The 21,331-nt window shown below is 41.8% G+C and overlaps 1 protein-coding gene across 3 annotated transcripts in view; it reads right to left on the bottom strand.

Annotated features, from left to right (window-relative positions):
- Positions 1 to 6,487: 6,487 nt before the first annotated feature.
- Positions 6,488 to 21,331, bottom strand: part of DACH2 (dachshund family transcription factor 2) — a 256,065-nt gene continuing 241,221 nt past the window's right edge. The window contains exons 8-12 of one of the 3 annotated variants that reach the window (XM_040090018.2): positions 20,053 to 20,198; positions 19,376 to 19,523; positions 17,867 to 18,010; positions 14,762 to 14,827; positions 6,488 to 6,790 (exon numbers count right to left, since the gene is read on the bottom strand). In XM_040090018.2, coding sequence (XP_039945952.1) covers positions 6,753 to 6,790; positions 14,762 to 14,827; positions 17,867 to 18,010; positions 19,376 to 19,523; positions 20,053 to 20,198 — 542 coding nt within the window. In that variant the 3' untranslated portion in view covers positions 6,488 to 6,752. The remainder of the gene's footprint in view (positions 6,791 to 14,761; positions 14,828 to 17,866; positions 18,011 to 19,375; positions 19,524 to 20,052; positions 20,199 to 21,331) is intronic. The other 2 variants (XM_040090019.1, XM_040090020.2) reach the window with 2 other exon arrangements.

The following is a 21,331-nucleotide window of genomic DNA, read 5'->3' as shown; positions in this document are numbered from 1 at the left end:
CAGCAGTGGAGATTCCTGTTTGGGAACCACAGCGGGAAAAGGAGTAAAATCTCAGGAATTGGGGTGCACTACATTGCATCCTTGGAAATCAATCCTTCCCTGAGCCTGAGCAAATGATCCTTTGGTGATTTCCCCTTGCTACCCTTATTGGGTACAAAACACATACAATTAACATTTGGGTTGTTGTCTGTTCTCCCCTTCAGCTGCAGCCGCCGTGCTGAGGAAGTTCAATGTCCCACTTTGCTTTTGTGTTTAAAATAAGTCATTTTGTTGCCCTTTGGCTACCGTTTGAGACTCTCCACTCGTGCCAGGTGGCTGGGCTGTCCTGAGCCAGGTGAAAGTGTGAACCCAGCGACGGCACGGGGAGCTTTGCTTTCTGTGTATGTGGTGTGGACCAAGAGACAGACACTGGTGAATGAGAGGAGTTTAACTCTGAGCGATGGCAAAGCAAGAGGCTGCTGTCTGCCTTATCAATAGGTGCCAGCAAGAGGCCACTGGAATTGATCTAGGAAATGACAATCCAGCGCTGGTAACCTTGAAAATCCTGCAATCTCCTGCTGGAGTCATTTTTCCCAGGTTCTGTTCCGCTGGGCTGTGCTGCAAAGTGTAATGTAAAGTAAGGTGACAAGCCTGGCCATGGGTCATTCAGCCTGTCAGTAATTCCAGGCTTGGCAAATTGGTCCTGCCTCCTCACCAGTCCATGAACTTCACAGACACTTAACTTACTCATGCTACACTGGCTGCTGCATCAGCTCAGCTGGAAAAGCCACTTCCATGTGTGAAGCCTGAGAGGGTTTTCCTTTGGAAATAGGGCTGGTACCAGACGAGCAAACAGTATTATTATTTTCATTAGGGTATCACATCCTGTCAACACACAACTTTGGCAATTGAATTTCAAATAGCTGCGTCTTGACAAATCGTACAGTACAATTTAGACAGTTTTTGCTGTGCCCATGTTCCTTCTTACTGGGCTGCTTGTCCTGGAGTGGGAAAAGCTCTGTTTGTAACCTCAGAACTGCAGTAACTCTTTATTCACAGAGGTGATACTGTTGACATTGATGTCCTTGTTTTTCCAGTGGGTCCAAAGGATCAAACTGAATCAACCCCCTATTTCTTACAGGAATCCTGAACAGTCTGATGCGGCCTGTCCTCAAGCAGCAAAAAAGAAATACTCTCGCCTGGGAGTTTTTTGAGGGTTTGCTTTGAAGAAGCCAAAACCAATTTAAGTGAAAACAAAACTTTCATTTGATGAAAATGCCTGTTAATTTCAAAAAACCTGGTAACTATAAAAAGCATTCAATTTACTTACTAGCTTTTACAAATATTAAAGTCTTAGTCCTGCAGGGTTTCACATCCCAATGGCAGAATTCTCACTTCCCTGTGTCTCCTTCCAGCTGGGGCTGGTTTGGCATAAGACAGCATCTGAAAATCCAGGCTGTGGATTAAACACAATTGCTTTTGTCTTTTCTTTATGCTTTTTTCTTTTTTTTCCCCCAAGTTACTACAAGCAGAACATAACATACTCGAAGAAATAAAGAATTACAGTCAGGATGTGAGGAAATATATGTATTTTTTTCCTTTGGAATGGAATCTCAATATTCAGCTATAAGAAGAGGCCATGAAAAGAATCAGAGCTTTTCCCACTGCTTTGCACATTTGTAGTCATTTCAACATTGTAATATAGGTGTCAAATGTTAGTAAATCAGCAGTCAAATGCTATCAAACACTTACTTTGCACAGGTGTGAATGATCACATAAAATGCAAAGCGCTGATCTGATATCAGAAATCTCTGTGTAGCATTTCTGTCTTCAGCAGTTTTACAGAACCATCTAGAAAAAGTCCAATAGGGAGTTTATTCCTTGTTATTTAAGCAGTTTTGGTCCATTTTCTTACTTTTAGGGATGTGTTTACCCCCTCCTCTCCAGCTGACACCAAGGAAGAGAACAATCTGCATGGGATAGCTTTGGACTGATCAACTAAGAACAATATTATGTTTCATAATAATGTTCCAAATGTTAAAGAATTTTTCCTGCCAAAACCGCTCTTCTGTAAGTGCCCCAGCATCATCAACTGATGGCAGCACAGCTCTGGGAATAAACACTTCCAGCTAATGGCAGGAATTGTCAGGGGGAACACAAAACAGGTATGAAACATGATTAAAGTCAAATGCCAAATCCTACCGGCACCTCTCTTTTTAGCTAATTCATCTTGTTTTATTTAATGCCAGTGTTTTTTCCTGTTTGGTCACTTTGGTAGATGGCGGGGGGACAATTTTAACAAGATTAAAGATTCAAGCAAAGCCCAGATCCTAGAGGAGCGCCCTCCAGGCTCCCTGTGCCGTGTCTAGCTCTCCAAAGGCGGGGCAGGGTGACCACAAACACCTCCCTGCCCCTCCTGCAGCACAGTCCCAAAGGTGCCCTGGTCCATCCACGTGCTGCTGGGACATTCAAGTGCTTCATGCAGAGCATTTAAATCAGGCTGTGTCCAGCAAAACCTCTCCTAGCAGCCTTAATGTGAGGGGTGTCGGACTGCAACACGTATTGTGAGGGAGCTGTGATAGAATCCTGACCATAATGAAACCATTTCAGGTAACAACTCAGAAAGGATTGAGTTCGTCTCCACTGTTTTACTTCGGATTTTCTTGTGAAAAGTCAGTCTGGTCCACTGGGGGCTGAGTGAAGCCCACAGTGATTAATTAGAGCTGGACCGATTTTGTATAGTTCAATATGAACATGTCACTTCTCTGGCTGCTTCATCTTCATCTTCCCTCTGACCAGCCAGAATTTATTCCAGAATGCTTGCTCTGGTACCAGGACCAGCAGGTATATTATAAATATATATATATATATATATATATACACACACACACAAACACAGCAAAACCCTTCCCTTTTCCCACAACTAACCACTCTTGGAGACAAAAAATAATAGATGGTGTAAGGGATCTACTGCTCAGTGAATACATTTCAGTGTCCTTTCTGCAAGAGCTGTGAAAGCATTTTCAAATGCAAGGCTGAATATATGTTAAAACAGTTAAACTATCATAAGGCATCCAGTTTTTAAAGTATCACTTACCATAAGAACATTTTAATGTATGGTGCTGTATTTGCTTTCAAAGTTTCGGATTATGTCAACAGAATCATATAATGAAGATGTAGTAAAATCTTACTGCATTTGTAACTGAATCTCAGAAAAACTGGAGGTTTTATTTTAAAAAACGAGCTCAAAAAAGAATTCTTTCCCCTGCCTTAGATGCCCACACCCAAATGTTCATGCAAAGGATGCTCTGTTCCAACAGAAGACCCAAACAGGTTCAGGTCTAAAGGCAAGGGTGGGTGTAGCACCCACAAAAGCTGCAGCATTTGTGCTCCGCTGGCACTGAACGGGCTCATTTCAATTGATTTCTTTGATGTACAAATATAAAGCAGTAGCAAATCATTATCCATCCATAATACATCATTATAAAAGTACTTTTTTTTTTTTTTTTCTTTTACTGCCCTTCCATCTCAGCTTCAAATCATCAAAGACAGCCTGATTTGCAGACAGAACTGAAGTCGGATTGCTCATTAATAGTGATTTTACAAGCGCTCAAACATTTGCAGTATGTATTAGAAATGAAGACAGCGTATGACCTGGCTTAGGAAAACCCCTATGTGAATCTCTTCTCCTCTCACTGTTCCGGCTGTCCCCTCTGTCTCCCAGCAGGGACAGTGGATGCTGCAGGACCACAGCAGGAAGCAGCAGGGGGAAGGTGGGAAGTGCCTCCAGCAGCGCTCCTGCCAGAGGTTCCAGATCCAAAGCCAGGCTGGGAATTATCCCATGCACATTTAGCTCAGTGCATGCACAGCCACCGGAGGGGTTGTGGAGATCAGCTGAGGCCATAAAAGAAACTTGTAACAATTCAGGTTAGCCCACATTTTGCCATGTTACCAAAAATAGTCTGTAAATAAATGTATTTACAGGCGGCTTCCTCGTAGGCAGCAGTTACTTCACACAGCATTCAGGTTTAAATGCACAGCCGTGCATGTCCACAGGAGTGCTCTCACTGTGCGCTGCTAAAGATCCAGGATCCAGGTGGGGATTGGGCACTACTGATCCTCTGGGGTTTAAAAAATTACGGTCTGCATTCCGCAGGACTCAGAACACGGCCGCAACCCGGCACCCACTCCCTCCAGCCGGAATGACGGACGGCTCCATGGCCACTCCACAGGGCGTGCACACAGCTGGACAGGCTCCCAGGGAGCCAGAGCTGGCAGGGGGGCTGCGGGTGCTGCACCCCAAGTGCGCCCAGCTGAGCTGACACAGCCCCCACTGCAGCAGGAGGGGCTGCCCGTGCCCCTCTGCCCCACACCCAGAAAAAACCACCCCAAACCCCCAAGCCCAAGAGGTGCTGTCCCTCTCTGGGTGTCAGCTGGGGCTGCTCCAGGGAGGAGGAGCGTGGTGCTGAAGGCTGAGGTGGCTCCTGCACCCCAGGGTGGCTTTAATGCCCTTCTCCCACACAGGGCGTGCTCATGCTGAGCCGACACCCGAACACCTCAGACTCTTGCTTTGCCAATACTTACCAGGAGCCACCTGCTGAGGACTGAAAACAGAGTCAGTCTCTCAAGTTTATCAGCCTCCCAAACTGAAAATCATTTTAACACTGAAAACCAGTCTGGGATGGGCAAATCAGGAATCAACCTGAGCTCATTAACCCAGGCTCAGGGACACCTTAAGGAAGGTGTACATCAGCCACTGAGGGGAAACAGGCTCAAAAAGCCTTTGTGGAGATGAAAGGAAAGTGCTAAAAGGTTGGTATTTTAAGGAATGAACTATTCAGTTACATTAAGCCTTTCTAAACTACATGATACTGGATAACTGAGCAAAGATGTCTTTTCAAAATCTACATTTCACAGGAGCACTGCCAGCACTGGGTCAACCAGACATGCTGCAGCACCCAAAGGGCTCTTTCAACTCTTTTTTACAAATAAATTTAGAAATAAAGTCCAGCCCTCACTTTGGAAAATCCCATTGAAATTGAAACTAAAATTAATATAATACCTAAAGGTACAATTTGAGTTCTGGGGCTGCAATGTTTCATTCACACATGAGCATTTATGACTCAGGAGGACTCACAATTCCTGATGCTCCTGTTTCTTTGTATCATTCAACTTTTGATGTTTTGATCAATGGCAGCATGAGTAATGCAGTTATTAGAACAGTTGCTATAAAAATAATATGGAACAAACCGATTTGCACACTGGAAGAGTATTCTGATAAGTCACTTGATCACCTGTAGGACAGAGGGCCAAACATTTTCTTGAAGTGACACTGGTTAAGCTAAAAGATTTCTTCTAGGAACAACAACAAAAAAAATCAGGTGATTCTATTCTGCAGAGTCTATTTACAGAAATCTGCTAATGAGAAAAAAAATGAAGCGCTAAAAATGAAAGGAATTGTGAATTCTGTAGCCAGAAGTAAACACAATTATAGGGAATATATTCCCTGTAGATCTATTTAAAGGTCTTTTTTGTTTTTAAGTGACAGTGGTTTCTATTCAGGGCACATGTGTGTACACATGTACATAAACAGGAGTTTGTAAGGAAGTAAGCACCGTGCCTTTGACCCAGGAATTAAAATAAAGAAGGAACAGGTGATCACTTAATTCCACCTGACTCAAACCAGCCTTCAGTGCCATGCCTTGAGAAGCGAAGCTTTCAATTGTAAAGTTCAGAATTTGGAGCATACAATAATTAGGAAAATGTTTAATACCAACCCACCCTCTTTATTAAGTAATTTCTTCAAGTATTTTTAATAGTGCAAAATACTGGTTTGCATTAGTACAGTTACTATGGGAATTCACAGTCCAAAAAAAAACTTACAGGATTTCCAAAGTCAAACAAAAAACTTTTTAATACTGTATTTTTAGCAAGAACATTTTTAACAAAGAATGTGTACTTTAACTTAATATGGTACAACAGAGAAACCATACTTAAAAGTTTCCATTATCTAACACTCTACTGCATATTCATTTTTCCATCTTGAAAGACCAAAAGCCAAGCTGAACTGAGCATTAAAAAAAAAAAGCATCAATTATAATCCTCACAGTACATCAGCTATTAGGGTTTAGCTCACACTTTTGAATTGGTCATCTAATGAAACGACAATTTTTACATCGTTCTTTTAAAAAATGTACACACATTTCTTTTTAAAACGTTAATATATATTGAGTATCTGCTTCAGTAAACAAAGCTTAATTTATAAACACAATCGAAACAGCTCCATGTTGAACAGTTTCAGTGATAAACTGGACTTGTATGATGTACAGCCAGTGAGGACCGCTGTGGCTTAAAATCATTGTGCCATTGCTATTCAGTAATAGCCACCTCCTAAGGAAATAAAAGTTCTTTTTTCTTTTTTTTCTTTTTTTTTTTTTTTTTTTTTTTTTTTGGGGGGTGGGGGGAGGGAAAAAAATTAATGTATGTGCTTAAAAATACTAAAGTTACGTTCTATCCCCATATTCCTAGAAATGATTTGCTGTGACAGGCTTGGTTTGGTATGGTAAGCTTGTAAAAAGACTCAGTATTTCTTAATACGGCAGTTTTCAATGCAGCAACAGTAAATTGCTTGAAATTGTCCTTCAAGTTTCATGCTACAAATCCTGTTCCTCATACAGTACTGAAGGCATCAAAGGTTGGAACAGACATTTCTCAAGAATTATATAGTCTTCACATAGTGGTCATTATACATTTTTCAGCAATAGGTGGTTCCTTCAGTACATAATGGTCGGTTTGATGTATGTTCTGTTTTCTGGAGGGAAACAAAAAAAAAGAATAAAAGTCAATTACACAGTTTTATAATTAACTGACGCTTAGGTGGTTTCCTCTCGTGGTTGTGGATCTTTTTTTCCCCTCAAGCCAAATGAGCAGATCCACAAGTGATATAAATTAAACTGTCCATCACGTGGGCAGGTTGTATGTAGGAAAAGGAGGCATTGGGTGACAACACCCGGCCAAGCCCTCAAAAAGGACAAAGAGCCACCACCACTTGCCCTGGGTTTCCCAGCAATGGCTCAGGACAAGTTGCAAAACACTCTGATTCGGATTTTCTTCCTTTAAGGCTTTTTTTTTTTTTTTAATCAAACACTCCTTTTCTCCCAAAGACAGCCCGTGTTGGATTGCTGCCTTCCTGGGACAGACCCAGGGACAAGGCACCAGCTTCACCACACACCCTTGTCACTGCACAAAACCTGCCAGGGAACCGGGTGTTAAAACTGCACTGCTTTCAAAAAATGTAAATCAGGATCTGTTCTTGGAAAACTGTTCCTTCATTCAGAAACCACCACATTTCTCTTAAATTCTGTTTCTTTATTTAGAGAACGAAGCAGAAAAGCACTTCATGAAAATATTCCTAGTTATAGTACCTATCAACTGTGATTTTTCACATTAGGCAACTTTAAGCCCAGAGAAAAAAATAAATACTGAAATGCCCACAGAAACTGAGGCTAACAAGAATCCATATTCCTGTTCATTATACAATGAATCATGAATCCACCCAGCTAAATCTGCAAGAACTGATCTGGAAGATGATAGCAAAACGATAATACGGAGCAGCATTTTGTATAATGTTGACATCTCTCCCATTATTGTTTTACATACGCCAATACTGAGCACTCCTAAGGAACGAACAAGTATTGACCTGCAAACTGACACTGATCCTTGGAGCAATCTCCAAGTTTGCCACATTTCAATTTCAAAATGCATTTCAGCCATAATATGAGTGATTTATCATTTAGCAGTAGCTGTCAAAGTAACCTCCTAGATAAAACAAAAACATCTGGAACCATAAACAGAGGAGAGCAGTAGCTGAATTTTAATCCAAATCCGACATGTTCACTTCATTAGGAACAGGAAACAGCTAATTAGTAATTGAATGTTTTGTAGTTTTAAGGAGGCTCAGACTCTCCTAACCGAGATGATTTAATACGTATTTTGGATGTAAGCACAAATAAAGATCACAAGAGCCAGGGACATAACAACTCCAGAGGGACATTTGGGAGCCTCCAAAGAAAGGACTAAAATTAGTTTCAGGCCATTGGCTGATGAAAATTCTTGTCCTAAACCTAGTGGGGAATTACTAAAGCCTGGGGGGGGGGGTCAGCAGAAATGAAGGATTGAGCACTGTGAGGCTTGTTTGTGGTTTGGGTTTGTTTTTTTTTCCTTTTCCTCATGATCCTAAGGAAGCTGCACATGACTTCTTCCTAGTGGAGGCTGTTCTTTATGTTCTTACTGAATTTAAAGCATTAATTTTTTAAATTAAGGTAACAGGAGGATATTGAGGGTACTATGGGCTGACTATACTTTGGAACAGGTTTCCGTATTTCTTTCCAATCCCCTTTATTTCTCAAGAAAATTTCAATGGAGTCATCTGGAATACCTGTAAGAGAGAAAAGTAAATGCCACAGCTCAAGCCCAGTGCAGCCACCCAGGAGATATAATTGATCAGTGAACAGAAAGTGCATAGTTAAATATTTCCTTTTTTTCTAACATCCTCAATTATTCTCCAGAAATTAAAATACTTTTTTGTTGCTGTGCAATAAACTGAATTTCATGGCATTATGCACGTCACACAGCAACCACCTCTGAGGAATTAACGTGTTGGGAGCAGCTGTGCCCCCACTTACACAGGAAAGACAATGTGATGTTGTCAAATTAATCTTTTCTGGAGAATATTCACCATCTCCTCAGTGCAGCTGACTGCAAGCTACAGACCATTTTATAGCACTTTACTGTATTATATAGCAAAGATTTGAATAAATCTGTGTGCAATAAATGTATTCTTTTATCAGGTTTATCCCTTAATCAAATATTCATTTATGTGGGCTTCATTCTATTAAGAAACGAAATTATACAAAGGTGAGCAAAAGCGTAGATTTACAGTAGTTTAAAGCCTAATCTCATTCTCTAGGGGTAGTACTGACAATATAAAAACGGTATAAATGATATTCCCTAACACTAAATATGCTCATGAGCCCCTTGTGCATGTTACACTGCTTTACAGCCTACAGAGCAATGCATGACTAACTTAATAAGCAAGACATTTAGAAAGGAGGGTTTTTTCCCCCTTCACAATGTATAAGACAAGTAAAGATCTTCGAGTTTTTTGGTGAGCCAGTGTGTTAATAATTGGAAATTTCCCTTAGGATGGCATTCTCTTCCCTGAGTTGTTAGCCCAGGGTAGCTCTTGCACTCTTTTTAGCCACAATATCATAATTTGTCTTTTTCTTTCAAGGTTTTAATTGGTGCATAAAGGACAAATACAAAGGCAATAATCATCATCTCCATATTTATTCACGTTTAACATTTTTTCCCAGCCTGTTCCGCATCTCTGAATTTTCTGAATCCTTTCTTTGCAAGATGTCTGCTTTAAATTCAGCTGTATTTCCCTAAAACTACTTTAAAACAAAACCTGCATGTGTACCCTCCTAATGTGCCCCAGCAATGCTGGTGTGCAAACCCAGTCCAGGGAGAGAAGAAACACCGTGGCTGCATCTACACCTTGAGATTGCCAAGGGCGCTGTGGGACAGTGACAACTGTGAAGAAATTCACTGGAGGAAGGAAATGTGGGGTCTGCTATGTAGTGAGAAAACAGACAAATATGTTTTATCAGTAACAGTAAATTATCCACGTACTCAGCACTACAGGCTGCAGAGAACATGGGCAGCAGGGATGAAATAATAAACTGTTAATCCTGCTCTGCCAGCTGAGCTGGAGGAGGAGCTGGGAGAGCAGGTGGAATAAGGTGAGGTGGAGCTGAGAGCTGGCTGTGTGGCCAGAGCAAGGGCAGGATGGCCAAGGGCAGCCCTGTGCCAGGCTGTGCCCTCTGGGAGCCTCTGCACAGCTCCTGCTCCAGAGAGCAGGATCCAGGTGTCTCACAGGATACCACAAGTGTCCAACTGCACAGGAGATGAGCTCTCCACCATTCCCAGGCTGGGTAAACCTCAGCTAGATAGAGCCAAGCTCAGCTTTGGAGGAAGAAACACATGGGAAATGCAATGCTGTAACAATAAATTAACTTGCAAAGCTGGGGCTAATTAGTTTGAACCAGTGTCTTACTTTGTTCAAGGAAAAAAAACAGACAAAACCAGTTTGCTTCTAAAAAGGATCACATCCCTAAGAAAAACCCTCTTTCCCTACAGCCCTTGGCAGACAGGAGTGCTGCCTGCCTGGAAGGGGAATAAATCCAGGCTCCTGCTAGTGGGTAAAGCCCCAAGCAATTACCAAAACTCAGCAAAGGATCCCCTCACGACCATGAAAAGAAAATAGATCTGGGCTGATCATTCAGGTGAATGACAAGTAAAAATTACTCCTCTGCCTGTGTATTAGTTGTCCAGCAAAACTTCTTGTTTATCTGCAAATATCCTTCAAACTGAGCAATGAGAGAGGAAGGCAGGGATCCCTCTAGACCCAGGAAGAACACGGTAAATGCTGGTTCTGCGAGCAGCAGTACCAACAAAGGTTGGCTTGTTTTCATCTCTCACGCTTTCCTATGGCCTCTCTCCACCCCTGCAGAGGTGCCCTCTCTGATATCCAGAGCAGGGCTGGATCTAGGTATCAAGGCTGGGCCCAGGGGATCCCTTGGGACTGGTACCAAAACCTCTCCTCCCCTCAGGACCGTGGTACCTGACCCTGCAGGGCTGCTCACCCACAGAGATGCTGGGTTGGAGTTTCCCCCCAACTTATTTTGTGTGTAAGGCTGCTGAATAGACCCTGTCAAGTATTTCCTCATCCACGTTAACAGAGCTAAAAAAATGTTGTACTAAACCCAGGATTTCCAGTCAGTGCCTGTAAGGCCCCGTTCCTGGTGAGCCCCTGTGGGGGCAGCTCTCAGCTGCACATGGCCAGTGTGGGCATGGAGTGACAGTCTGGGAACTGCACAGAAGCTTTAAAACAGCTTTTCTAGGAACTCTGCAATGACGCAGCACGAGGTAGCTACCAGGGGTTTAATAATTCACAGCCTCCAGGGCAGGATGCGCTCTAGGGGAAGAACATGGGATAAAGAACAACAGGCCAAAGACTCAGATAAAGCAGCTTGGATTTGAAAACTCACTGGTTAGAGCGGAACACCAATAAACTAAAGTCCAGTCTTCTACACGATAAACCCCAAAATATGTTCCAAGCTACACCAGTCCTTCATCTTTGACAATCAGATAAAAATGTTATTCACGGTAACCCAAGAGTTTTTGTGCCAAATCTCTGCCAGGTTATGTCACAAACAAAAGCATCAGCAGCAGCCCTGGGTCACATTCCTGTTGCAGGCAAAGTGAAGTCCATTTTCACCTCAGGAAAGCCTGCCTGCCTATGCTGCTGCCTCCGTCCTGAAATTCAGAGTATTTTATTTTTTTGTAAATTGCTGTTATCACATATTACTGCAACACCTACTTTTTTAAGATTTTAAGCTAACATTGCTTTGCTGATTGCTCCAATATCCCCTAACAATGAAATATTGTAATACAAAAGTTAACTAAGGTATAAACATGCAAAAGGAGAAGTCTCCCTGCGATCATAAAACGATGTTATTTTCTGTTCAGCAGTTCATGTTACTGCTGTTCATGCTAATTAATTAAAGGAGCTGTTGCTGTAATGTGCAAACAGGGAATCTGAGAAACTGAGAGGGCTTTTAGGTCTCGGAGTGAAGTTAAGTCAATCTGGGCGCGGGCAATCAAATGTAATGAAATCACTTGTCAGTGCTAAGCTTGCAAAAACTGTGAAGTTTGACTAGGGAGTAAAAGGATTATAATTAGATTTCCAATAGGATAATAACTAAATGGCAGAAAGCAGTAAAGAGAAAATATTACTTTGTTAGCTAATGGTGCTGCTGTTCGGTTTTAGTTTTTATCAGCACACTTGTAGTTGTGCTAATTTAATTTGCTTTTATCAGCAAAAATGCACTACTCGAATGGTACTTGAATGTCATTTGCAAAAATCATTGATCTGAAGGTGCACTTAATGACACCCAGTATGTTTATTTTATGTGGAAGGGAGATTGGCTGATAAAATGGTTGATGCACCGTGGTGCTGGCCCAAGAGTGAGTGGTGGAAGGATGAGCAGGAGGGTGTCTGTGCGCTCATCATCAGCTCTGCTCCACTGCAACCACCACTGATCTCCTCCGCCAGCTAAAAACCTCCCAGCTCCAGCTCTAAACTACATCTGGGATAGGGAGGATGGAGGCATTAGACTGCAAAGTTCAAAAAAGTTTTAAGTCTCATCTGCGGGAAATTTCTGTTCAATTAATATACAAAGCAGAGGGAAAATGAGTCAACTAAATGGAAAAGATTTATAATGCAGATCAGAAACGCAGTACATGAACAGCTTGTGTTAATAAAATCATTTTAAGAAATGAGCATAAAATATGATATGACTTAATCACTGTGAAAGGTGGCTGTGCAGTAGTTCTGTAATTTTCCTTTAAACCGTCTTAAGGAGATACTGGCAGTGGAACTAATTGAATTTCAAAGGAAAAGCACTGTGTCAATGATAGATTTCTGTCCAGCAGAGCTATTGACAGCAGAAAAAGAAAGCTCTGTATTGATGCTAAAGCTTTTCTTCTGAGCAACAGAAAGAGATTTTGGAAGCCTGTAAACAGCTTTGTATTAGGGACATGTGTTTTGCCCCTTCCTCCTCCCAGGGTCCGAGAAACAAAGGCAGCAAATGACAGGGGCAGTGAGGGAGTGTGCTCGAATTGTCAGAGCTGCAACAGCAATAGGAGCTGTCAGGGACACTAATGGTTATCAAAGGGAAAGGGTATGAAAAGTTATTACAGTATCAGCATAAATAAAAATGAAAGAGACAGGAACACTTTGAAATCTAAACAAGCTCCACAGAGAGCTCTCTAGAAAGCTTTTTATCAGCTGAGAGTGTTTAGTGACCAAGTGGCTCAGCTCCTCACGTCTGCACACAAGCAGGATTACCACGCCGGGGGGTCAGAGCCAGCTGGGCAGAGAAGGGAAGGGAATGGCTTTGCCTTGGAGGGACAGGGATGCAGCTCCTGATGCTCAAGCCATGTCCTGCTCTCACTGAGCCCAGGGACACAGAACACAGGGAATATCCCGCTCTCCCTTTGGCCACGCTTAACAAAAACTTCCCGAGGCCAAAGCCTCTCATAACTGGAGAGATGATGTAGTTGGGATCAGATGAATAAAAAAAGGAAACTATAAAACCCAACCTGAAATAAAAATGGCAAAAATCACAAGGTTTTCCTGTGTATTATTAAACTACAGGTAACATAAGAAACTTCGTGGCTGTGCATCACTTTCCTCACAGTATTTGTAATAATTTTTGATGTAAATGCACATTTGAGCCAAGTGTCACGGTTTTTCTTCAACTGAAAACTGAAATTACCTTTCTCTTCTTACCAGAGTCTGCCCAGAAACACCTCTGACTTTCAGAATTGTTTGGAAGAGCACTGAGCACTCCTCTCAGCAGGTACCACACACAGATCAGAAATGTAAAGAACATTTTGCTCACCAAATTTAAATACATGTGTCCCAAGTGCTCACCCAATATTTTGACTATTTCTGGCAGCAGCAATTTTCCAATTGCAATATTTAGAGCACAGCTCTTATCCTATGTGCACATATATATACACACACATATGTCAGACATATATATCTGCATTACCATTAAGCTGTGATTCTCCTTCAGAGCATATGAATCTAAAATCACAAGAAGTGACAGCAGTAAAAATATTTGAAAGCTTTCCTGTAAGAATGACAGATGGACGACAGATGCATACCAGAGGTATGCAAGTCAAACCTTCCCCTGCTGAAGAGAAATGCTCGAGTGAGATTTGTGTCTTTAAGTGCACTGCAACCCTTCCCCTGTCTGCACGAATTGCCTTTAGTTACCTCAGCACAGGGGTTTTTTTGCACATTACCATTACATGATGCAGGAGAAAGAGTGGGATTGCTCTAAGAAGCAGCACTTCTATGGAAAACGGAGCTGTCTCCAGCCTGCCAGAGCAGCCAGCACAGAACTGAATGGTCTGGAATGAACACGGCACAGGACTGAAGGGACAAAAACTCTACAAGCTGGACTTTCATCAGAGAATTTCAATGTTCAAATTGTTCAGACTAGATTTTATCACAGGTGACTGCAGATTTTCTGTGTGGCTCAAAGAGGCTTCCAAGAGGAATGGGAATATCCCTTGGGAATATCCCTGTTTCTCAGCTCCCCAAAATGAGGATTTCACAACTCCTCACATCCTAGAACTGCAGCCACAGCTCATTTCCTGCTCTTTAGGACACACTCAGACCGTACCTGGAGCTGATGCACTTACACACAGTGAAGGAAAAGTAGCACCAGATAGCTGCCCATAACGTGAACATGGCTTTTCTTTTTTGCTTACAGTTCATGCATTTTTTAAAAAATCCGCAATCTTGATAGGTAGGTAAAGACCAGAGGTACGATATGTCAAATGATAAATCGAAAGTAAAACCCCTTTTAAACGAAGGGCAAACACCTTGTTAGATAAATATGAGTTTTAAAACAAATATCACCTCTAAATCACCTCAGATAATTATCATCTCTACTTAAAGTTAATTTCTGATCTTGTAAAGTACTGTTCTTACAAAGGTTTTCTGTATCGAACAGGAAAACATACTGAAGATCTGTAAGTTTCATTTATCCTAAAGTAGGAAAACAGACATAAACATTATTCCACATTTCACTTAATTTTTAATGCCAAGCATACAGGTGAGGAGCTGTCGTACATACTGCACCTTGCATCGCTGCACTGTCATGTTGGGTTCCATTGTGTTCTATTTCCATATCTGGAATTCCAGCATCTGAAAAACGGGAGACGGAAGATTAATGTATTCCCTTTTGCCCCTCTCTCAGGCATCTTTAGAAAAATATTTATAGCAAACTAGGGTGCTCTCCAAGTTAATATGGTCTTGCATAAAACATTTGGTCCTCATAGAATTTTCAGTAGTAAATTGTTTCCAAAATGTGCAAACATTACTGGTCTCACAGTGAATTATTTTTAACGTGTTTCACATTTGTCTGGCGATCAGATAATAACCAACATGTGGTAATAATATGTCTGCAAAATCCTCTTGGAGAATGAGAGCATCTGACAAATAAGAGTTGAAATTAAACTGTGATAACATTAAACTACATCGACTCTTGTATATAGCCAAATACCTACAAATTACGGAGCTGAAGAATATAGCCAGTGCCAGGAAACAGTTTTGGGGTGTGTGTATCAGTTTGTGTGAGTGCATGTTACAGATAAGAACTGTGCAAATTGCATTTCCAACCCCAGCTCGGGATGTGTGAGCATGTGTTACCACCCAAACCAAAATTACAGCTGTCATATTATGTGATATATTTCCAGATCTCTGACAAGAGCTTTCCAAAGAGGATTGTGCTTTTTTTTTTTTTTTTTTTTTTTTTTTTTCCTCTCTCCAACTTGAGAAGGAGTCTCATGACACTCACTTTGGATCTGTTTAATTTCATGTTGGTGATCTCTCTGTCTGCACAGTCCTTGGGGTGGGGGCAGGGTCTCCAACACCCCAGGGTGTTACGGGAACAGATGCCACGAGCCACCTTGTGCCAACAAGGATTAGCATGAAGGAGATGTGATTTGAATCCATGGCACCTCAAATCCTGGAGAAACATCTGCTTCCCTTATCATACAGCCCTTAGAAATTACAGGAAGGAAAAACCCATACCTGAAAGGGAGCTGTGTATACAGATTGAGAGTTTTTCTGTGCAAAAGCCTGTTCTGGACATCCTCAAACAGGGAATAACTGCACTGTTGCTTTCACAGATCCCTTCAGCTGGAGTGTCAGGATCTGTCACAGAGGTGATGCTTTGCTGGTGACCCTGCAATAACTGAGCTCTGACTGAAAGCAGGGCAACCCTGAAAAGTACAGTCCTTATAGGAGAGCAATAGCTCAGCAATAAATGTGTAAATGAAATATATGTCATGTGAGCACATATAGCTCTATAAATGTACATATGATCAAAAAAGCAGTATTTTCACACATACTTTTTTTTTTCCCCCTTATAAAATTACAAGTGAGTGCTATTCTTCAGGGTTTCCCTTACTCAGATTCCAGTTCTGAAGGCAAGTGCAGGGTACTGACCTATCAATCTGAAAATATTCTTTCTTCCCAAACCTTTCAGAGTACATGCTCTATATACCAAAAATGACAAAGTCATCAGTAACTAATACTAGCATCTGTTAAATGAGACAGACTGTCAGAGCAAAATTAAAAATACTCAGAATAGTCCTTCACATTTTGTTGTCATAAAATTGTACCTGCAATTAAATTGTGGATTAAGATGCTAATGAGCTACCTGATTTGCATGTGCAATCAGATTAGCATGTAAATATCAGCTTCTTGCAGGCACTAACATATATATGACTACCTGAGTGTGCCTGCAAATCAAAATGCTGCAGTCAGGCCCACACTAACAGATGTAAAGGTGTGTTAATCACACTGCTGGAATGTTGGTATCCCTGGATTTGTGGCTTCCAGAACTGCTGGGTGCTCCTGGTTGGTGTGTGAGCAGCAGGTGCTTCTCTGCAGTGGCAGCACCCAGGGGAGTGACCTTAGAGCACATCATGATTTTAGGTTTTTTCTGACATTTCTCTCAAGGTACTGGTTCTGTCCGTGGAATCCAGTCTGAGCATTTGCTTGATCCAGAGGATGTGGTGGAGAAGATTTTTTGCTGATTCTGGCCACCCACTCTCCCCCACCCAATGTGACTGCGGCTGTAAATCCACACCTGGATCCCCCGCGGCCACTGCCAGTGCTCCAGGGACACCAGCCAGGCCCTGCTTCCAGGAATGTGCAGGGCTATAAAGCAGCAGATGAGAGGATGCCTCTGAAAGATGCTGCTCTCGTACTCACAGAGTGTACATCCCTTGGGTGCCCAGATAAATCACAGCTCACATCTCCTGCAGAGCACTGCGGTGGCAGGGTACACACACAGCCTTGCCCTGGCTTTAGAGAACAATGTGGGCAGCTCTCACAGCTGAGAACTCCAGACAAGCCAAATTCATTATTTTTGCTTAGCAGTCAAGCAGTTTTTCGCATTCTGCAGTCTCTAGCAGTGCCCAAAGCAGGCGGCACAAATTAACACACCACAAGACACTTGAGTGCAGCAGAGGCTGAATGTCACACTGATTCCTGAGCCTCTGCAGAGACTCCAGGTAGGGATGCACAGACTAAATCTTAGCTGCAGAACCTGAAATGAATTAGATCTCAGGTAAGTTCAGTCTTAAACATTCAAACCAAAGAGCTAAAGTTTGGCCAGAACGATCTTCAGCACAAAAGGCAAATCCTCCTCGTAGCCAGAACTTAATCACCGTTTAGGAGATTAACTGATTTGCTTTTGTTTCACAAGAATATTTGGGAAGTGTTCAAAACCCAGTCAGCTCTGAAAGCTGATACATATTTAACGCACTTAATAGGTCCTGAGGCTGAGCAAACTTCAGCCAAACAGCTTCTAAAATGAAGCTCAGCAGTTCTATAAATGAATCTGCTGGGAGAGAAGAGTTCAGAGAACCTTATAGGAACCAAATTTCACATTGTCTTAGCTGGCACTGTAACAGATTTCTCTGTAATATATTCAGCATTTCTTGTCATCTCTGCGTAAACTGCTCTGACTGCTTCTCTAGTTGCACACTTATTTATTTTTTTTATTTCACGACCCAGAGCACATGGCCTGAAATAGATTTTTCATTATTTCAGGAAAGAATTGTGCGGGTTTATTCTGAAATTTGCTCTGTGCATCATCTCTTTTTTCCTTTTTCCCCTCACTCAATCAAACATCATTTTAAGCTGACTGTGAAAGGCCAACTATGACATTACCATTTAACATCCTGAGACCATCACCTGATGTGGCCTGTTTAAGAGCCTGTTCCACTTGTTCTCTTCTCTTGGACTCAAATTCCAAAGCTTCCTGCAATTTTCTCTTTGCCTTCTTCTCCTTCTTCAAGCGTTTTTGAATTGTGGCTGAAATATAAATAGAGTGTAAGAATGGTTATCAGGGCACAATAATAGATGATGGAGACAGTAAAAAATTAGTTTATGTTCAATACTCAAAGGTGTCAAAGACCCCTGTGACAATAAAGATACGCATGTGGTGGTGACCTCAAAGACAAACAATTCTGAGGATGCTGATTCTTGGTGAAATTCTCTCTTAAGTCAGGAGCCATCAAAGTCTGTGAATGACTTTTGAAGTTTTTGGTGAGTTAATTGAGATTCAGAAGGGCCACACTGTGCTCTCCTAAGGAGCTAAATTTTGTTTTACAGAAATACAGGGTACCACCACACTTAGGTGATGCAGCACTTCTGGACACCCACTGCAATTTAACAGCTTCAGCAGGATGTACTGACCCTCCACAGCTTGACTGAGATGTGCCCTTTGGTGCCTCTAAGTGAGACCTGGCACTGCAGACAGTTCCACACACCCAATTTCCATTCAAAAAGCACGGGGAGATAGGACTAGGCACCTACACTTTTGGTCTTATCTAGTTTCATCTTCCTGATTTCATGGATGTAACCTAGAAGTAGCTTTCGGAACATTAAATGCTGTTCCCTTCCTTCAGATGTAGATCTGAATTTTAAAAAGAATACTAATATTCTGCCTCCTTTGCAACAGCACAGCGAAACATTCAGATTTACCAATTTAATTGCCTATTATTATCAAAAGCTTCTAACCAGTCATGGTTTTGTCTCAGAAGGCCCCATTTGGGGTGTGCTACTGTACCTCAATCTCCTGATGCAAAAAAACCATAGGATTATTTGCTTCAGATTTTGCATTTGTGCTGACAATTTCTCACAGCTTTATTCTGTTGTGCTGAAGTTCTCTACAAGACAAACTGAGCAGCACTGAAGCTGCAGAAATGTGGACTAGGGAAGTAATGACAAAAATCACCTAAATACCCAACTGAGAGCCGCATCTTTCCCACAGAAATTCTGATGATTCTCAATGCTTGGAGGATAACAGCAGAAACAAAAAGGAACTAAAGCTGTCAAATGAAGGAATCAGGCTGGGAATACCTGGGCAGAGTGATGTTGATGCACCTGGAAGCCATGGAACTGCCCCAGCTTCCCTCCTTAGAACCTGCCAAAACTCTCTGGGGCCAGTTGCCCTACAGGTAATAATCCTTCAGCTGCTGCTCTTTCTGTTTACAGAAACATGTGCTTTGCTCTGGTTTTATGAAATTTAAATCTTTCATTACCAGTGCAGGTCCGCTGCTGCATTACACTGGAGTATGAATGTCAGTGAACTCTGAGCCTTCGACAGCTCCAGCTAGAAATGCCAAAGGGTTACACATTTCATAGAAACCTCAACTCCATTTTTCACTCACTCACCTCTGCTTTGCAGCTCAGCTGTCAGTTGCCTTTCCAAGCTCTCTCGTAGTTCTCGCTCTCTACAAAGCTCCATCTTTAACTCTTTCTTTTCCTGCTGTATCTGCTTTTCCTGGACCCTTGCATTGTCCACAGCCACCTTCAGCAGGCCCTAAAACACACATAAATGCAAGATCTCAAAATACCACTTTCTTTCAGCAGCGACTAAATTTATCCACTTGTTTCTTTTACACCCTCTAGGAAAACAGAAAGATTAGAAGCAGGAACCTACAGACTGGGAGCACAACTGGGCATTGAAAGTAGCTAATGTTGGAGTTACGTATGAGGAATTTGGTGGCACAGAATCATTCAGTACAACTTTGGCTAATTTCGTTACACACACAGTGCCAAGTCTCTGCTCACCTCTGTAACTGCAGAGACAAGCATTGCAGGAATAATGAGAACAGTGAATTTCAGTATGACCGTTATTACCAACTATTAGTTATTATTATACCAAATATAAAATGTATGAAACCTTTCCATGACTGGTAACACCAGGGAGAGAGGAAACATAAGCATGACATTAAATAAAAGAGATGAGAAACTGCAAATACAAAATAGTTTCTAAAACTTTTTTAAGAGTCCAAAAAGAAACACGTTATCTACCATGACATAACCTGTCCCTGTAGAGAAGAATTTACCTGAATGTTGGTTAATAGTGTTTCTACTGATGAAAGACCATCAGCAAAAAGAAATGGCGCCGGAAATCCAGGAGGCAAGGCCTGTCCAGCCAGTTGGACTTTATCTAAGGTTGGTTTCATTATTGGAATGGCAATTTGGACCTCTTCTGTAAAGATAGGTTTAAAAGCAACATCAGAAAGCATTGGAAATATAGGTGACTGTAATCTCTAGAAACTAGCATTTTGTTTATCTGGAAGTCAAAATATGAGTGCGTTAGTAAAATAAACATTGTTTCAGTCTTTGGGCAGCTGGGACTGTTGCCAAGGCAAGTTGGCAAAATAGTACAGAGCAATAATCAATACACTGAGACTATAACACAGCCGTAATGGAGTACAGACTATTATTATATCTCAAATTCTACAGAATTATACCACAGAATTATAACAGTATTACGCAGTTCATTAAACCTGAATGACCTGTCTTCATTCTATCATGTTTGCCATTTTGTGATGTGCGTTTTTTTGTTGCTATAACCTTGGCAAAATTCTAATCAAGGAATGTATCACATCTCTTTACTCCTTTACCTTTCCCCTTCCTGTGCTCAGCAGTAAATAATCTCCACTGAGTCATCCATCCCCTCTGCCAGCACTGCACAGAGCTGGAGCATCTCCTACAGAGAGCAAACTGGGGCCTGGCAGCTTCCCTTTCACTCCTTCTTTCAAATGTGGGTATAGATCAAGCTTTGCACAGACAGCAGAAATGTGTATCCAGACAGAAACGGTGTTAGAAATGGGTTTTTTTCCAATAATCTCTTCAATTTGGTGAGGAATCAGTATTATTACCAATGAACTCCCATTTTTGAATAGAATAATTAAAGGATCTTTCAGGACAGTAGATGCAGCTCCTTCTCTCAGATCCTTGTGACTACTTCCTCCCACATACTCATCTTAATTGCTGAAAACTACACAATTAAAATCTAGCTGTCTCTGAAGCCAAACTCCGTACAATTCTTTCACTCTGAAATGCTAAAAAAAAAGACTTCTGTGCAACATTCCAGTCTAGATATATACATACACATATATCTCATGATCCTGCACTTGCAGAAATCATGGTGAGTGTCTGCCCAGCACCTGCCTTTCAGTGATGCCTGTGATCCCTGCCTTGGCCATGAGATCCTGACACCAGTGCTTGCCCAGGGCAGCTGCACAGCCAGCCCCCAGAGTTTCATCTCTCAGCTACCTTGGTCATACCAAAGCCCGAATTTACAATTGGACTACACCATATTCAAAAGACCTCTTT

This window comes from Hirundo rustica, chromosome Z, assembly GCF_015227805.2.
Source record: "Hirundo rustica isolate bHirRus1 chromosome Z, bHirRus1.pri.v3, whole genome shotgun sequence".
NCBI lineage: Eukaryota > Metazoa > Chordata > Aves > Passeriformes > Hirundinidae > Hirundo > Hirundo rustica.
The sequence above is the reverse complement of the archived record's forward strand: the minus strand, read 5'-3'. Positions and strand labels throughout refer to the sequence as shown.